Here is an 18,981-nt window from a genome sequence, read left to right on the forward strand (position 1 = left end):
TGCCGGATATCTCCCCAGTTGATAATGTTTGGAGCATTACAGGCAGCGCCCTCCAACCAGTTCGGGATTTTGACGCGCCAGTTTGACAGAATGTTGCATGATATTCCCCGAAGGATATCAAACAACTCTATCTATCACTGTCAAGCCGAATATCTGCTTTTACAAGAGCCAGAGATGGACTAACGCATAATTGACATGCTCAGTTCGTAAAACGTGAATAAATCATCCAATTTTTCTGTAACTGTAATCATGTACATCATAGCTACTGATTTCTGTCCCATTCGGCTAACTCCTTCTTGTTGCGTAATTTTTTTGGATTAACGCATATAGTTTTCTAAAGGAGACCAGTACTCTGGTGTAAAAGTACTTCCGCGGGTACCCCGAGAGGGGTGACACAGGTCTAATATATATACCTAGTGGATAACATCGGAAACTACATTGCGCTCTTGCCGGATGACAAAGTTTTCAAAAAAATCGCAAGGCAAGGAAACTCTAGAGGAATGCAGCAACAGGCCCATTTCACGATCAGGTTTGTCTGAGCAGACCATGTTTGCAACGACCGTATTCAGTTTGCAATCATACCTTCCAACCACAATGCAGCTTTCTCAGAGTATTCAGTAGTACACGAGCGCAGAGTATTCTGTGGCCATGGCCAAATTAAGTAAATATCCTTATAACACAATTATTCCGACTAGTGCAATACCTCGAACGCTTAAAAAGAAAGAGACCAGTACAGAGAAGATGGACGAAAGAGTGACTTCTAAAAAGTGCAACGCTCTCTTATATTCCATATTTTGAAGCAGCTAAAAAGTGTAAAAGAGGACTGATTTAAGTATTTAGAACGAAGTAACATTCTTTATGTTGGTGCAGTATGTTAAACCGTATACAGGATGAGTTATGAGGAAACGTACATGCTTTGAGGGGTGGCAGTATTAGTGATAGTATACAAAAAAACTCCATACGGACATATGCCATATTCCGAATGGTTTCCGAGATGGGACACTTTCAGTGTCAGTTTTGTACGGTTTTCTTGAATAACTCGAAAACAGTGGCCTCAAGTGAAAACGCATCGCAGAGCAAATTAAAATAAATTAAATTTCCTGAAAAATATGTTCTATTCATTTTTTCCTAGGATTAATAGTTCGCGCGAAGTGAGCGAGATGATACCGAAAATCTAAAGCTACGCCCATGCGTTTTAGCTTAATTAGTTTTTAAAGGCCAGTTTGAGGTAGTTTAGCGACTTGATTGATCACAAGCGCCCTATATCAAACTGTGCGTCTCGAATTCTTCTGCACTATTGTGGTACGTTGTAAACAACGACAATGTACTGAACAATACAGAAAATAAATAACAATGTACATTAAACGTGTTCTATCTTGGAAACCATTCGGAATAGGGCTTTTCAGTATCATCAATACTATCACCCCTCAAAGCAAGTACTTTTTCTCATGCCTCACCCAGTATAAGGAGAAATGACACTGTAATGAGAAAATCGACAAGTGCTTATGAAAAACTTATAATAGCACTGAGGCACTTGGGGAACTGGCAGAAGTTATGCTGATGGGTAATTTTCTACCGTAATATCACGTTCATCGTTGAGCTGCATCATTCCGGAAACATGTACTGTACATGAAGTACTAAAGCACTACATCTGGTTTGCACATTTAGTCTGCGTCAGCTCAAGCACCGCCAGGCTTCACACAGGTCGAACACGAACAGTAACATACAAACATTTTTCAGTTGGTGATTCAATCACAAGCAACGATTTGCACGCACAAACACTGTCTGTACAGACAAGTCGGTGAAAATATCCAAGCGTATAAAGGACCCTTAAGATCTACACAGGGTCGACGCTTGATGCAGGGTTTGGCACTCGACCCTCAACATAAATATATGCAAGGTATCGTGCGTAAATACACGGAGAGTCTCTTCGTTTGATCACCGTGCAGCCGAATAGTCACTAAAAACAGTCGCATCCATTAAATACCTGGGAGTACGTGTACGAAGCGATTTAAATTCAGTACAACTTTTATGTAGCAGGAAATGCAGATTCCAGAGGCAGATCCATTGAAAGAATGCCCAGAACACGTAGTGCACCCTCGAATGAGGTAGCTTACAAAATAATCATTGACCGATACTTGAATTTGCTCCTCTGGATGGGATCCTTGGCAGTTATGAATGATAGAGGAAATACGAACAAGGGAAGTGCGTTGCGTCACAACTCCGTGTAATGACCTTTATGGCGCCGAGCAGATAGTCTTCCAAATCCAGTGGCAGACTTTACAAGGGAAGTGTTGTGCATCAAAGAGTGGTTTACTGTTGAAATTAAGAGAAAGTGCGTTCGTAGAACAGTCAACCTGCATTTTGGTTCCTCCTACAAATATCTCATCAAGAGAACACGAAACTAAAACTTGAGAGATTCGAGCTTGCGTAGAGACTTATTGTATACCTATTCATCGACGTTTAGCAGAAGCAACTCATAATGAATTGCGCAACCTAACTTCGTTGTACCATTCACAGCATGATATTCCGAATATTTAACTTCCGTAACTATTTCCATTGATGTAAATCGTCTTGCAAATTAAAACAAAACACATAGAGATTGAAGAGTTCAGAGTTCAGTGATCCTCGGCCCTTTCTCATATGGGACAATGAAATGACCAATAAAGAGAAAAACTGTCACAGGCCAAGTGCTGTCAGACACACAAGTTCATGGGCGAAACATTCATTGCTGGCGCCTATCCGATTCTAACGCACAACGGTCTGCTTCGATGATCTAGATATAAGACTAAAAACACAGGAGTCTTTGCAAATCTTTGTCCTTCCTCTTGGATATTAAATAACTCGAAGGACTCATCCTTGTTCTGTGCGTGCTAGTGCACCGTATGCAATGATCTAATCGTTGACGGGACATTGGGCCTCATTTCCCTTCCTTCCTTTTTAATACAGGAGCAGCCTCCTCCAACAATCAGAACGCTACACAGCTGTTCACATATAATACATGAAAATAACAGTTTTGAATATCGTGGAACACAAGAAAAAACTATGCATCGAACTCTAAAACGAAGAAATACATCCACGGTAACAATCGAAGTAGACATCGATATGGAATGAAGACCATTAAAGTGCGACTACAGAACGCAATATTTCTTTCCGCCAGCTTGTCTGCTTCCAGTAAACGCAGTTTTCTCATCGCATGGCACTTTTACGTACGCGTCAAGATGACGCACATTCTCGGAGTGCAGGAAGTCTGCGGTTTTACCTTATTTGGAGCTGACACAACCAAGTCGTTTAACTGCTGCATTGTTTCTTGCACTCAGGAGCTAGGTAGGACTGAATAGAGTAAAAAAGGAAAAAAAATGCTCTCTTAACGTTGCTACAGAATCCTGACTCGTATCATTAGTCCATCAGACGCTGTAGACAGGTTTCAGATTTAAGCCAGTACGTTGGCACTCTGCCTCGTGATCGGCAGCTGTTCGCCACCACCTCTTCTCCCTTGCACGCTAAGTACTTGTAATGTATATATCTTCACTTGCCAGGAATGAAACCATCTACTTCTCGGGCAAATACCACCACAGCGTTCTCGCTCAGTGAAATCGATACCCCCTGTCCGAACTATACCAGATAAGTTGTACACAAGGGAAGCTGCATGGAGCAAAGTTATACCGCAACTTCAGCAGACATTCGGACAACTATTTCAAAAAGATAACTCCCTGTCACGAGTCATTTCAAATCATGAAGCTTTATTATCGAGCCAGATGCCATGGTGGTTCCTGAGCTGGGCTCTTATTCGAGACAAGTTTGAGCTTTCCATAGTTTCAGGGAATGTCTTTAGGTGAAAGCCTAGATGCTTTTCTAAGAAGAACATGAGCAATTTCCACCCCTACTTTGTCCTACTGAGATGTTCTGCTCCATCTATAATGACCTTGACGTGTTCTTCACCTTTCTGATCCATCTTGTCACTTGTACGTCTGCCTGAATATGCAATCTGATTTTATTTGCTGTTATGGTTTGGTTTGATGCAGCTCTCCAAGCCTTGTTTATCTCGCAAAAGCCTCTTCATTTATGCGTAACTAATGTGACCTACATGCATTTAAACTTTCTGACCGTAGTCATCTTAGATCTTTTTGTGCAATTTTTGCCCTCCACACTTTCCTCCATTACCATGTATCTATTCTCTGGTGTCTCCTGATGTTCGCTATCGACCTTTAGTCAGATTGTGCCATTAAACCCCTTTGTCTCCAACTTCTCATTAGGTACCTGATTTAACCATCTAATTTTCAATATTCTTCTGTAACAAGACGTTTCAAAATCTTCTACACTCATCAAAAACAGTTTTGCTTCTACACATGTCAAAAAAAGTTTTGCATCACCCCGGTTCCCAGAAATCCTGAAGATAGACGTTGACTGTTGACATTGTATCACAGACAGTCCTTTGACTGTTCAGAGATGTCACTAAACCCGCCCAAAGATGTAATCAACGATGCATGAGCAGCGCCTACTAGACGGAGGGGGTCCGACAGCAGATCAGTTCCAGTCATTCCACCAGGAAGAATGTACACGGCTGGTGTTGTGTGTAGTTCAACCATGCCTAGACGGCCAATACCGCGGTTCGACCGCCAGGAAGGGCTCTCAACAAGGGAAGTGTCCAGGCGTCCCGGAGTGAACCAAAGCGATGTTGTTCGGACATGGAGGAGATACAGAGAGACAGGAACTGTAGATGACATGCCTCACTCAGGCTGCCCAAGGGTTACTATTGCAGTGGATGACCGCTACGTACGGATTATGGCTCGGAGGAACCCTGACAGCAACGCCACCGTGTTGAACAATGCATTTCGTGCAGCCACAGGACGTCGTGTTACTTCTTTAAACTGTGCGTTATAGGCTGCATGATGCGCAACTTCACTTGACACTTCCATGGCGAGGTCCATCTTTGCAACCACGACACCATGTAGTGCGGTACAGATGGGTCCAACAACATGCCTAATGGACCGCTCAGGATTGGCTTCACGTTCTCTTCAACGATGAGTTCACATATGCCTTCAACCAGACAATCGTCGGAGACGCGTTAGGGGGCAACCCGATCAGGCTGAACGCCTTAGACACATTGTCCATCGAGTGCAGCAAGGTGGAGGTTCCCTGCTGTATGATACATGAATGCCATCCTCCGACCGACAGTGCAACCATATCGGCAGCATACTGGTGAGGCATTCGTCTTCATGGACGACAATTCGCGACGACAATTCGCGCCCCAATCGTGCACATCTTGTGAATGACGTCCCCCAGGAGAACGACATCGCTCGACTAGAACGGCCAGCACGTTCTCCAGACATGAACCCGATCGAACGTGCCTGGGATACATTGAAAAGGGCTGTTGATGGACGAATCGCCATTGAGGAGTGGGACAATCTGGACCAACAGTGCCATGATGAACTTGTGGACAGTATGCCACGACGAATACAGGCATGCATCAATATAAGAGGACGTGCTACTGGGTATTAGAAGTACCGGTGTGTACAGCAATCCGGACCACCACCTCCGAAGATCTCGCTGTATGGTTGTACAACACGCAAGGTGTGGTTTTCATGAGCAATAAAAAGGGCGGAAATGTTGATCTCTATTCCAATTTTCTGTACAGGTTCCGGAACTCTCGGAACCGAGGTGATGCAAAAGTTTTTTTGTTGTGTGTATTAACCTCTTGTCTGTATCTCTAATTTTCCTCGTTTTGGTAGCTACAGTACATTATTTTCTTTGAATACATTTAATGGCTGCTGGTTATTCATTGACAGATTTTTATTTTGTTATGTTGAAACAAATCATTCTCCTGTTAAACATTTGTGGCTTCTACAGTACGTGACCAATAGTGTTGGGCATTAATGTGCCGTGTGTCCATTATTCGCCTTCACAATAGCTTTAATTCGACTGGGAACACTTTCAGTGAGATGTCCCAATGTTTACGGGGGAATGACAGCCCACTAGCGTCTGCAGCGAAGTCGACGTTCTGACTCAACCAAACATAATTAAACGAACCCCCACCTGTGCAGTCAGACTGCATCAGTTCCTGCGGATTTCAACATTGTAATACAGTACTCTCCCTTCAATATCAAAGCGTGCTACGACTCATCAGTCTAGGCGTGTACTGTTCAACAAGTTTCATTTTCAGTAGAGTTCCAACACTGCAGAAAACAACTGAGTCATCAAATCTACGTTGAAACCTTTGGATCAATTCTGTACAGGAGCTGCCCTTAGTAGTTAAGAATTTATCTCTTTAGTGTATTATTTATTCTTACAACCTCTCATAATTATATTGCCTTGTTCTTTAATTCTTCTGATTCTTTTATTTATAAGTTTTCTAATTAGTATTCTGTAAACTAGTGTGTATTTACTCATCTCATAACGAAGTAGCTTTGGCTGATTTGGTCCCCCAGAATCAGATAAATATAAAATAAATAAACAAAATAAAAAAATATTTTTAAAAAATAATGGTCAGATTTTTCATGAAATAATTTGTCAAAAGTAGGAAATAAAACACATTAGAGAAACATTTGGTGCGACCTTGAATGATGCTCGAAACCATGTACAGCAGCCGAGATGCTCACACGATGAAGGCTTAAGGAGACACTGGTGAAACTGCGCAGACAAATATACTCTAGAATTCTTTAAAATTCCAAGAATCTAAATTAAACTTTGAACTATAAGTTCTTAATCGGCACCTTATTTGCTGTACATGATTTCCAGTATTATTCAAAGGTGCGTGAAATATTTATCTAATCTTACTTTTAGACAAATCATTTCACAAAAAGTTTAACTGTTTTTTAATTTTTTATTTATTTTCAACTTTAGCTCAGAAAGCATGAAACACAGGATATCGCAGAAGGAGTTGTCAATATTCGGGGATACGACAGAAGCGGTCATTCGAAGTGAAAGTTTTTGTCTAGTAAACATGTGCTCTAAAATGCATACCTTAAGAGCTATGAACACCTTTTATCTTTGGTGCTATGAAACACACCTCTTCTACTGCAGATTATTTGCTTTCCATACTTTGAAAGGTGATAGTATGAACTAAAACAAGAACAAATGTTCAGTAAACATGAGCTCTAAAGTGCATACCTTAAGAGCTATGAGCACTTGATTTTCGCTACCTTGAACCCTACCTCTTCTACAGTACAACTGTTCATAGCTCTTATGGCACGTGTTTCAGAGCCCCTGTTTACTACTTTTTTTCTTCGAACGATCGGTCATGTCATATCCCTGAATACTGACCATTCCTCGTGAGACACCCAGTATCGTATACAGCGTGGTCCATTGATAGTGAGCGGGCCAAGTATCACACGAAATAAGCATCAAACGAAAAAACTACAAAGAACGAAACTCGTCTAGCTTGAAGGGGGAAACCAGATGGTGCTATGGTTGGACCGCTAGATGGCGCTACCATAGGTCAAACGGATATCAACCGCGCTTTTTTAAAAATACAAACCCCCATTTTTTATTACATATTAGTGTAGTACGTAAAGAAATATGAATGTTTTAGTTGGACCACTTTTTTCGCTTTGTGATAGATGACGTCGTGAACAGTTCTGCCATTGGGCACAAGAGAAATTACGGAACGATGACAGTTTTTTTTGCACGCGTCCTATTTGGCGACGAAGCGTCATTCACCAACAGCGGTAACGTAAACCGGCATAATATGCACTATTGGGCAACGGAAAATCCACGGTGGCTGCGACAAATGGAACATCAGCGACCTTGGCGGGTTAATGTATGGTGCGGCATTATGGGAGAAACGATAATTGGCCCCCATATTATCGAATGCTATCTAAATGGTGCAATGTATGCTGATTTCCTACGTAATGTTCTACCGATGTTTCTACAGGATGCTGCACTGCATGACAGAAAGGCGATGTACTTCCAACATGACGGATGTTCGGCACATAGCTCGCGTGCGGTTGAAGCGGAATTGAATAGCATATTTCATGACAGGTGGATTGGTCGTCGAAGCACCATACCATGGCCCGGACGTTCACCGGATCTGACATCCCCGGATTTCTTTCTGTGGGGAAAGTTGAAGGATATTTGCTATCGTGATCCACCGACAAAGCCTGGTAACATGCGTCAGCACATTGTCAATGCATGTGCGAACATTACGGAAGGTGAACTACTCGCTGTTGAGAGGAATGTCGTTACACGTATTGCCAAATGCATTAAGGTTGACTGACGTCATTTTGAGCATTTATTGCATTAATGTGGTATTTACAGGTAATCACACTGCAACAGCATGTTTTCTCAGAAATGATAAGTTCACAAAGGTACATGTATCACATTGGAACAACCGAAATAAAATGTTCAAACGTAGCCACGTTCTGTATTTTACTTAAAAAACCTACCTGTTACTAACTGTTCGTCTAAAATTGTGAGCCATATGTTTGTGACTATTACAGCGCAATCTATCACAAAGCGAAAAAAGTAGTCCAACTAAAACATTCATATTTCTTTACGTACTACACGAATATGTAATAAAAATGGGGGTTGCTATTTTTAAAAAACGCTGTTGATATCCGTTTGACCTATGGCAGCGCCATCTAGCGGGCCAATCATAGCGCCATCTGGTTTCCCCCTTCAAACTAGACAAGTCTCGTACTTTGTAGTTTTTTCGTTTGGCGCTTATTTCGTCAGATATTTGGCCCGGTCACGATCAATGGACCACCCTGCATATAAATATGGACTGGTATTAAGAGTTCGATGCCGAGGTGGTGTCAAATGGAAAGACACGAACTAGGTGGCTGATCTATGGGATCTCCCAGGCAGTAATGCCATGCCCTCAGTTCATTTTTAAGAGTATAAAGATCATTAGAGCGCACAGAAGTTTCAATTTGTATTGTGTTTCGATATTTTTTGACACTTCCTTTACACAGCTAGCAGTAGCTGTTCGTGAAATACTTCAGTTGTGCCTCAAATCAATAATTAAGTTTTCCTTAGTTACCGTGATTACTTTCAAGCAATTACACACTTTTTTGGCACAACTCGACCTCGTACTGGTCACTTTGATTCCCCATTGTCCATTTCTCACTCTTCGTTCGGCTATGAAAATTCGCTCAAAAATCCAGGAAGTTTTGTTTTCGCTCCGTTCAGACGTTTGATCACGAAGAAACTAAAAGATAGAACGATTACCTGCTCATATCACGTCCCCAATGCCTCTTTCCACGAGTGTTTTGATCGAGCTACGTGCTACGTGCCTCGGTGAGAGTACCGCAGCTGGGATGAGGTGCGCGCGCACCCGCCAGTGTCGGGCGAGGTGCGGCTGTTCCAGGGCAGCCCGCACGAGCCGGTGGTGGTGTCCGGGGTGGTGAGCGGCCTGGAGCCGGGGCTGCACGGCTTCCACGTGCACCGCGAGGGCAAGCTGGGCAACGACTGCGCCGACGCCGGGCCGCACTTCAACCCCGACAACGTGAGTGCACAAACCCTTACGGCGACGCTACTTTTAGGCCCACTTTGGGGATCTACTTTTTGTAGTAGAGGATGTACTGCACAGCGGAACTTTGCAATGCTACTTTACTTTAATCACATTTATTAAATCCTAGTCTTTCCCCTATGGCTTCGCCCGCGTATCCGTTCAACACATAAATTGAATATGTCTTCTCCTCCCCCTTCTCTGGGTACACTTCTTTCTGCCTCTGCCTTCCTCCCTCTATCTTTATACCTCTTCCTCCTCTGTCTGTCCACCACATCTTCCCACCTACACCTATCTGTCCCATGCTCCCCACTCTCTCTGTCCATTGCCTCCACCCCCTCTCTCTCTCACTATATTTTCCTCCTCCTCCCCCTGACCATTCCTCCTCCCCCTCTCTCTTTCCATCTCTCCCCCCCCCCCCCCACCTCTTCCTTTTCCACCTGCCCACTACCATTGTACACCTTCCACCTGCCTGAAGCATCTCCCACTCCTCTCCTCTCTCTGTCCATTTTCTCTTACCCCTCACTCTGTCCAGCCCCTCCTCTATCTAGCTCAACTTGACCCCAGCCATGCTCATGAGCACCTGTAGCCCCTGCAATACAGTTGAATAAAGCACACTGATAGTACTCCCACAAGATACATGTCTTGCAGGGCAACTCACACATCAGAGGCTTGAAAATGATTTGTTTGTTCCTGATGTACAGGTAACCATGAATAGCAGGCTGATGAAGCATGCTGACACTACTTCAACACAACATGCCTTCATGCAGAGCACCCTACATGTTGGGGCCCAGAAAATTCTTTCTTGCCCCTGACATATAGGCTGCCCTAAAGACCTGGTTGATTTGGCAGGCTAATAGTCTTCCCCTGTCATACAGGTAGTCTAAACGCCAGGGGCTCGAAAAAAACACGTTTTTGCCCATATCTCCATTCATATTGGATATACTAGGTTATAAACCCCATAGCGTTGATACTCGTGAGGCTTGCTGTTTCTGTGCTAAATTTGGTTGAAATCGATCCAGGCGTTTTGGGGGAGACCCCAGACATAAACTCTGCTTTATATGTACAACAAATAAAAACTTCACTTGCATGCAGCATTTACAGTCAATATAAAAATTAATTAGGCCCAAAAATGAGAGGAACGTAATTTAAAGAATATAATTCTTTCTTTTATTTCCACAAATGTATCGTATTCTGAAGCATAGCTAAACTGTTTGCAGTTAACCATTACAAATCTCATTCTGAAACAGTTACCAGCTTTCTATAATACATTATGGTTAAAAGGGAAACAATAATCTGTCCATTTTCTTGATAATTATTTCAGGGCTGTTTTTCTTGGTGTTAGTTATTACTTTGCTACAAATGGAACATTAGCAGAACGACATTTACGTGAGTGCTGTAGTGAATTTTATTATCGGAAAATGTGTGGTGTGAAATGACTCCCGAAACAGTACCGATTTTGAGGGATCTTAAGCTTACATCTGACCATAATCCATAGGCAGACAAGTTACAGTTATAAATACAGTGAGCTTTGCGGCGGAATGGTCGACCAAAACATTAGGTTGAACTTACACTAAACCCCAACTCTAGACGGTGTTGCTTCAACTCTTAAGCAGGATTCAAAAGAAATCAGTTGCATTAAATCATAAGGGAAATTGTCTGCCCCGATAGCTGATGGTCAGTGTGACGGACTGCCGTCCTCAGGGGCCTGGGTTCGATTCCCGGCTGGGTCGGGAATTTCCTCCGCTCAGAGACTGGGTGTTGTGTAGTCTTCATCATCATTTCTTCCCCATACGGCGCGCAGGTTGCCCAATGTAGCGTCGAATGTAATAAGACCTGCACCAAGGCGGCCGGACCTGCCTCGTAAGGGGCCTCCCGGCCAATGACGCCAAACGCTCATTTCCATAAGGGAAATTAATTATGAATATAAAGGTTCCCATATATGTATGATATAAAACTGAATATAAAACACCAAAGCAAGGTGAACATTTTATCTCAGGGACTACAGGTAGGCCTATGCAAACAACGAGAGTAGCTGAGCAAATGTACATAAGGAAGGAGCTAAGCTACACAGGCAGAAACGGCAGAAACAAACAAACAAACGACAAGATAATTAGTAAACAGGCAGGCAATTCGGTAACCAGCTAATAACAGATAACGCGGACTTACTAGAATCAGCTTGCCAGCTGTCTTACCAAAATAGATATCTTTTCTACAAATGTATGAGGAACTTACATTAGAAAATGATTCGAAGAATGCCACAAGACCAACCAAAGCATACAGGCGGCCCCTTTACGAGTTTGCCCATGAATTCAATAAATAAGACATTAAGTAACGGATACCCTGGCCTGTAACAGTCACCTGTAAGAAAAATCAAACACAGACCTAATAAAATGCAAAACGGCAATGAACAAAACAGGGCTGGTAGGATATGCGCCGGACAAGTGAGATACAGTTAACTTTAGAGAAACATTTGACAGAAGGCACAGGCTTGTGTACACAAACTACCAAGCCACGCTACCTAGCAACGTGCGAAGTAGGCAATAAAAATCAAATTATAATCCACGTTCGCCACATATCGTGAATAGGTGTTCAGAGAATTGGCTAGTTACAGCATGGTTGAAAAACACAAACGAGCACATTTACTAACAATAGAAAATTGATGGAACGACCACATACCAGCTAGACCCGAAAGGAAACAGGGTGCAGTGGCTCATACATCCGTAAAGAACGAAATTACTGCCTCTTACAAAAGTCCTCACCATACAGTCCACAAGATAGGCATGCAACGGTTCCCTGTGCAGGATTGCTTCCTCCTGTTCTCGAGTACACGGCGCTCTCACATCCTCAGTAAACCCAGACTTCCATCTGTCAACAAGTCAAGTGCACACACACACACACACACACACACACACACACACACACAGCACACTCTCTCTGCCATACTCTCACCTGCCCTCTATCTGGCTACCTGTACCTCCCTCTTTCTCTGTCCATTTCTTCATATCCTCTCCTCTCTGCCATCTAGTTCTCCGTCCCCTGTCTGTTCATTTTCAGCTCCTCCTCTCTGCCTGTCAATCTCCTCTCTCTCTATTCTCTCTATTCATCTCTTTCTCCCACCTATATCTGTCCATCTTCTTCTCCCCCTGTCTCTGTCCATCTCATCCTACTTCCTCTTGTTATCCACATCCTCCTTCCCTCTTCTGCTCAGCGGTGTTCATCTGCAGATAACCCCCTAAAATGCATTCTGATACTAGCTGCACAATACGCCGCTCATACGGGACAGTTTAGACGCAAACAGTTAGGAAACTTTCTAACCACCATCCCCACTCCCACCTACCAGAGCCAGAAGAAAGTGACGGAATACTGCATTGCCATCAAGTTCAGAGCTATGTTTAAAATTTCAAATGTCTAGCTCAGTAAGAAACTGGTTATAATCAATTACCAAATTTGGACTGGACAGACTGACAGAAGTAACCTAATAAAAATGGTAAAAAGATCACTCCAAAGTGTGTGTATTTGCACATAAACTTTCTCAAGAACCATACACCTATTACTACAAACAGTAAGTCAGTTTTCGATTTATCATAGTTTCATAAACTTATATTCCATAATGTGGCATTTTGTTATATAACAATGTGGTCTTGCCATGCCCAGAATTAAATTAAATGTAAAGTTGATGTAGAATGTTAAAGCATCTGAAGATGAGCCGCTAGGGCTCGAAACGCTTCGTGCAATTCAATAAAATCACGATTTGTAGCTGAAGGCGTTTGTTCTTTATTATTAAGAAAGTAATACAGCCATGGAAGAAAACTGCAAACACTGGATAAAATTAAGTCACTCCAGTTATTTTTTTAACTGGACCTCATAAAACGGAAATCCATAAATTTCAGCTGAGCTGCTTCTACTGATATTAATTTCCATAACCTCAGAACGAAACAAACCTCAAGATTTTAAATAACAAATCACAGATGTACCTCACAGGTAGTAAAAGCTATCATTTAGAATTTAGATACCAAATCACAAATGTTATCCCCAGATAGAAAAAACTAACTTTTCCATCCAACAACTTGTTGTTGTTGTGGTCTTCAGTCCAGAGACTGGTTTGATGCGGCTCTCCATGGTACTCTATGCTGAGCAAGCTTCTTCATCTCCGAGTAGCTATTGCAACCTACATCCTTTTGAATCTGCTTAGTGGATTCATCCGATGGTCTCCCTCTAAGATTTTTACCCTCCACTCTTCCCTTCAATACTAAATTGGTGATCCTCTGCTGCCTCAGAACGTGTCCTATCAACTGATAGCGTCTTCTACTCAAATTGTGCCACAAATTCCTTCTCTCCCCAATTCTATTCCGTACCACCTCATTAGTTACGTGATCTATTCATCTAACCTTCAGCATTCTTCTGTAGCACCACATTTCGAAAGCTTCTATTCTCTTCTTGTCTAAACTATTTATCGTCCATGTTTCACTTCCATACATGGCTACACTCCATACAAATACTTTCATAAAGGAGATCCTGACACTTAAATCTAAACTTGATGTTAACAAATTTCTCTTCCTCAGAAACACTTTCCATGCCAGAGCCAGTCTACATTTTATATCCTTCTTCTTCGACCATCATCAGTTATTTTGCTTCCCAAATAGCAAAACTCATCTACTACTTTAATCTAATTACCTCAGCATCACCTGATTTAATTCGACTACATTCCATTATCCTCGTTTTGCTTTTGTTGATGTTCATATTATATACTCCTTTCAAGACACTGTCCATTCCGTTCAACTGCTCTTCCTTTGCTGTCTCTGAAAGAATTACAATATCATCGGCGAACCTCAAAGTTTCTATTTCTTCTCCATGTATTTTAATACCAACTCCAAATTTTTCTTTTGTTTCCTTTACTGCTTGCTCAAAAAACAGATTGAATAACATTGGGGATAGGCTACAACCCTGTCTCACTCTCTTTTCGATCGCTGCTTCCCTTTCGTGCTCTTCGACTCTTATAACTTCCACCTGGTTTCTGTACAAATTGTAAATAGCCTTTCGCTCCCTGTATTTTACCCCCGCCACCATGAGAATTTGAAAGAGAGTATTTCAGTCACTATTGTCAAAAGCTTTCCTTATGTCTACAAATGCTAGAAACGTAGGTTTGCCTTTCCTTAATCTTTCTTCTAAGATAAGTCGTAGGGTCAGTACTGCGTCACGTGTTCCAACATTTCTACGGAATCCAAACTCATCTTCCCCGATTTCTACCACTTTTTCCATTCATCTGTGAAGAATTCGTGTTGGTGTTTTGCAGCAATGATTTATTAAACTGATAGTTCGGTAATTTGCACACCTGTCGACACCTGTTTTCTTCGGGATTGGAATTATTATATTCTTCTTGAAGTCTGAGGGTATTTCTCCTAACTTATACATCTTGCTCATCAGATGGTAGAGTTTTGTGGTGGCTGGCTCTCCCAAGGCTATCAGTAGTTCTAATGGAATGTTGTCTACTCCCGGGATCTTGTTTTGACTCAGGTCTTTCAGTGCTCTGTCAGAATCTTCACGCAGTATCATACCTCCCATTTCATCTTCATCTACATCCTCTTCCATTCCCATAATATTATCCTCAACTACATCGCCCTTCTATTAAATACCAAATACCCTAACGAGCCCAGACATTATGACCACCTCTTTATTAGTCAACCCTTCCTTAATCTTTCTTCTAAGATAAGTCGTAAGGTCAGCATTGCCTCACGTGTTCCAACATTTCTACGGATCCAAACTGATCTTCCCCGAGGTCGACTTCTACCAGTTTTTCCATTCGTCTGTAAAGAATTCGCGTTCGTATTTTGCAGCTGTGACTTATTAAACTGATAGTTCGGTAATTTTCACATCTGTCAACACCTGCTTTCTTTGGGATTTGAATTATTATATTCTTCTTGAAGTCTGAGGGTATTTTGCCTGTCTCATACATCTTGCTCACCAGATGGTAGAGTTTTGTCAGGACTGGCTCTCCCAAGGCCGTCAGTGGTTCCAGTGGAATGTTGTCTACTCCGGGGGTCTTGTTTCTACTCAGGTCTTTCAGTGCTCTGTCAAACTCTTCACGCAGTATTGTATCCCCCATTTCATCTTCATCTACATCCTCTTCCATTTCCATAATATTGTCCTCAAGTACATCGCCCTTGTATAGACCCTCTATATACTGCTTCCACCTTTCTGCTTTCCCTTCTTTGCTTAGAACTGGGTTTCCATCTGAGCTCTTGATGTTCATACAAGTGGTTCTCTTATCTCCAAAGGTCTCTTTAATTTTCCTGTAGGCAGCTATCTATCTTACCCCTAGTGATATTTGCCTTTACATCCTTACACTTGTCCTCTAGTCATCCTTCCTTGGCCGTTTTGGACTTCCTGTTGATCTCATTTTTGAGACGTTCGTATTACTTTTCCTTTTCCCCTGCTTCATTTACTACATTTTTATATTGTCTCCTATCATCAATTAGATTCAATATCTCTTCTGTTACCCAAGGATTTGTACTAGCCCGCATCCTTTTATCTTACTTGAAATAACTTATTACAATTTTATGTCCAATTTATTAACAAAATAAAGAAAAACAACTGCGAGTACACTGTAAGAAATGGTGCAACACTTACAGGCGGCCTTGCCTCAGTACGTTTCAGAGTGTACCGGGTGATCAAAAAGTCAGTACAAATTTGAAAACTGAATAAATCACGGAATAATGTAGATATACAAATTGGCACACAGGCTTGGAATGACACGGGGTTTTATTAGAACCAAAAAAATACAAAAGTTCAAAAAATGTCCGACAGATGGCGCTTCATCTGATCAGAATAGTAATAATTAGCATAACAAAGTAAGACAAAGCAAAGATGATGTTCTTTACAGGAAATGCTCAATATTTCCACCACCATTCCTCAACAATAGCTGTAGTCGAGGAATAATGTTGTGAACAGCACTGTAAAGCATGTCCGGAGTTATAGTGAGGTATTGGCGTCGCATGTTGTCTTTCAGCATACCTAGAGATGTCGGTCGATCACGATACACTTGCGACTTCAGGTAACCCCAAAGCCAATAATCACACGGACTGAGGTCTGGGGACCTGGGAGGCCAAGCATGGCGAAAGTGGCAGCTGAGCACACAATCATCACCAAAGGACGTGCACAAGAGATCTTTAACGCATCTAGCAATATGGGGTGGAGCGCCATCCTGCATTAACATCGTACGTTCCAGCAGGTGTTTATCACCCAGGCTGGGGATGATGCGATTCTGTAACATATCGGTGTACCTCTCACCTGTCACGGTAGCAGCTTTGCTGTCCAGCGCCATCTGTCGGACTGTGGTGTGTGTAGTGTAAGACCTTCGGTACACACACCATCAGATTATTTGACTTGTCGCTCTAGCGAAGTAGGCGAGTGTCAGCAATATGTCTCATGGTCTTACTGTGGCGTGTTTATCTTCTGCCATTAGGTCAGACGATAGAAATGCCACTTGCACGCTTAGAGTAGCAGATTGACGGTGACCAACTTTAAACAGAACTTGATTAATTTTCACACACATTTATTAAAATAATAAAAAGCATAGACATTACGTAACTTGATTCTGGATGATGTTTACAATTGACAATCTGAAGTTCCTTTGGTCTTGGTACGTTAATCTTATTCTCACATATCTCTGATACTTGACAAAGTGTCTATACATTTCTCTTCATGGCTATGAACAGGAATATGATAATCTTATTAGGTGCAGACTGAAACTTGACTATAGACTGGTACAGACTAATGCAGACTGGTACAGACTGGTGCAGACAAATGCAGACTGACTGATCGGAGGTCTGTACACTCGTTATAATACCTCGCACGTTCAGGTATCACCACACGAGTGTGATCTGCGAGGAGAAAAGGTTCTAAGTTAGCAGCAATCTCATTGGCTGCGTTACAGATTAATATGCGGATCGGCGGAAGTAGAATTTGGTCCGTCTCTAAGGCAGCGCCATTTCGTAGTGCGGAGACGGACGAGCGCTGCGCCTGCGCTGTTGTGCTTAGCGGGGCGCGCTCTAGTGGGAAAGCTGTGTACGCGCTGACTACGCGGAACTATATAGACAACACGGACATTTCGTGAACTTTGTTTTTTTTGTTCTAATAAAACCCCATATCATTCCAAGCATGTGTGTCAATTTTTACCTCTCTACCTACATTATTCCGTGCTTTATGAAGTTTTCAAATTTATACTGACTTTTTGATCACCCGGTATATTCCAGTCTGCCTTCTTTAAATTGAGAAGCATGATTTGTGCTGTAGTTGCACCACATTGCACGTTGGTGTGCCTGAACCTGTATTCTTTTCTCTGTTTGGCAGTCTACTCACGGCGGCCCTCACGATGAGAAGCGTCACGCGGGAGACCTGGGCAACATCGAGGCCGGCCCCACTGGCGTGGCGGACTTCGCGGTGCTGAGCGACCGGCTGTCGCTGGTGCCCGAGAGCAAGTACTACGCCGTGGGCCGCGCCGTCGTCGTCCACCAGAAGGAGGACGACCTGGGCAAGGGCGGCAACGACGAGTCGCTGCGCACCGGCAACGCGGGCGCGCGCCTCGCCTGCTGCGTCATCCGGCCCCTGCACTTCTGAGGCGATCGACCCGTCCCACTGTACTCAGGAGGCACCGGACACCGAGGCGTATGTGGAACAGGAACATGTGGTCGCTGACGGCAGCTGTCGGAAACAGTAGGCCAGCGAATTTGGCAACACTGGTGAACTCTCCCCAACAGATGGGTTTACATGACTCGAAGCCATCTGATCAGAACTATTGCATGATGTGGCTACGGACATTACAAAAAATAAAAAATCTTCAAATGTGTGTGAAATCTTATGCGACTTAACTGCTAAGGTCATCAGTCCCTAAGCTAAGCCTAAATTAGCCTAAGGACAAACACACACACCCATTCCCGAGTGAGGACTCGAACCTCCGCCGGGACCAGCCGCACAGTCCATGACTGCGGCGCCTCAGACCGCTCGGCTAATCCCGTGAGGCCATTGCAAAAAGATAAAAAAAATAACATGGCTCCAATTCTTACAGTACGTAGTACTGGTCTAAACTAGAAAAAACATGTGTCAGAAAACAAAATAAATGTTGGGATAGGGGCCATTCTCTCTTACAATAGCAATGTGTCCGTGGACACAACAGCATCTGCTCAGTGTAATCACCATTACTTATTATCCTTCAGTCCTCCTCCTCTAAGAATCACAAACTCTTGCAAATACTACTGACAGCCCCTAGACTTGCTCAAATGCATGTGGCGGCAAACACTCCTATCGATGAGTGTGGAATACACCAATGTCTTTAAACACCCTCATTGCCAAACATCAAAGGGATTAAGTTCAAGTGAACGGGGAAGCTATGTTACTGAACCTCGCTCATTAAACCTATGTACTGGGTACTTTTGTAGTTGTCTTTGCCGGCCGGCGTCGTCGAGCGGTTCTAGGCGCTACAGTCTGGAACCGTGCGACCGCTACGGTCGCAGGTTCGCATCCTGCCTCGGACA

At 42.9% G+C, this 18,981-nt stretch overlaps 2 protein-coding genes across 2 annotated transcripts in view; one reads left to right on the forward strand and one right to left on the reverse strand.

The window, feature by feature from the left end:
- LOC124711337 (superoxide dismutase [Cu-Zn]-like) overlaps positions 1-18,350 on the forward strand; it is a 121,097-nt gene extending 102,747 nt beyond the window's left edge. Inside the window, exons 4-5 of the mRNA XM_047241372.1 lie at positions 9,282-9,445; positions 17,801-18,350. Of these exons, the coding sequence (XP_047097328.1) occupies positions 9,282-9,445; positions 17,801-18,067 (431 nt within the window). The 3' untranslated portion in view covers positions 18,068-18,350. The remainder of the gene's footprint in view (positions 1-9,281; positions 9,446-17,800) is intronic.
- Positions 1-18,981, reverse strand: part of LOC124712373 — a 623,942-nt gene that overhangs the window by 270,879 nt on the left and 334,082 nt on the right. The window lies entirely within an intron of this gene.

This window comes from Schistocerca piceifrons, chromosome 8 (genome assembly GCF_021461385.2).
Source record: "Schistocerca piceifrons isolate TAMUIC-IGC-003096 chromosome 8, iqSchPice1.1, whole genome shotgun sequence".
NCBI classification, from domain to species: Eukaryota; Metazoa; Arthropoda; class Insecta; order Orthoptera; family Acrididae; genus Schistocerca; species Schistocerca piceifrons.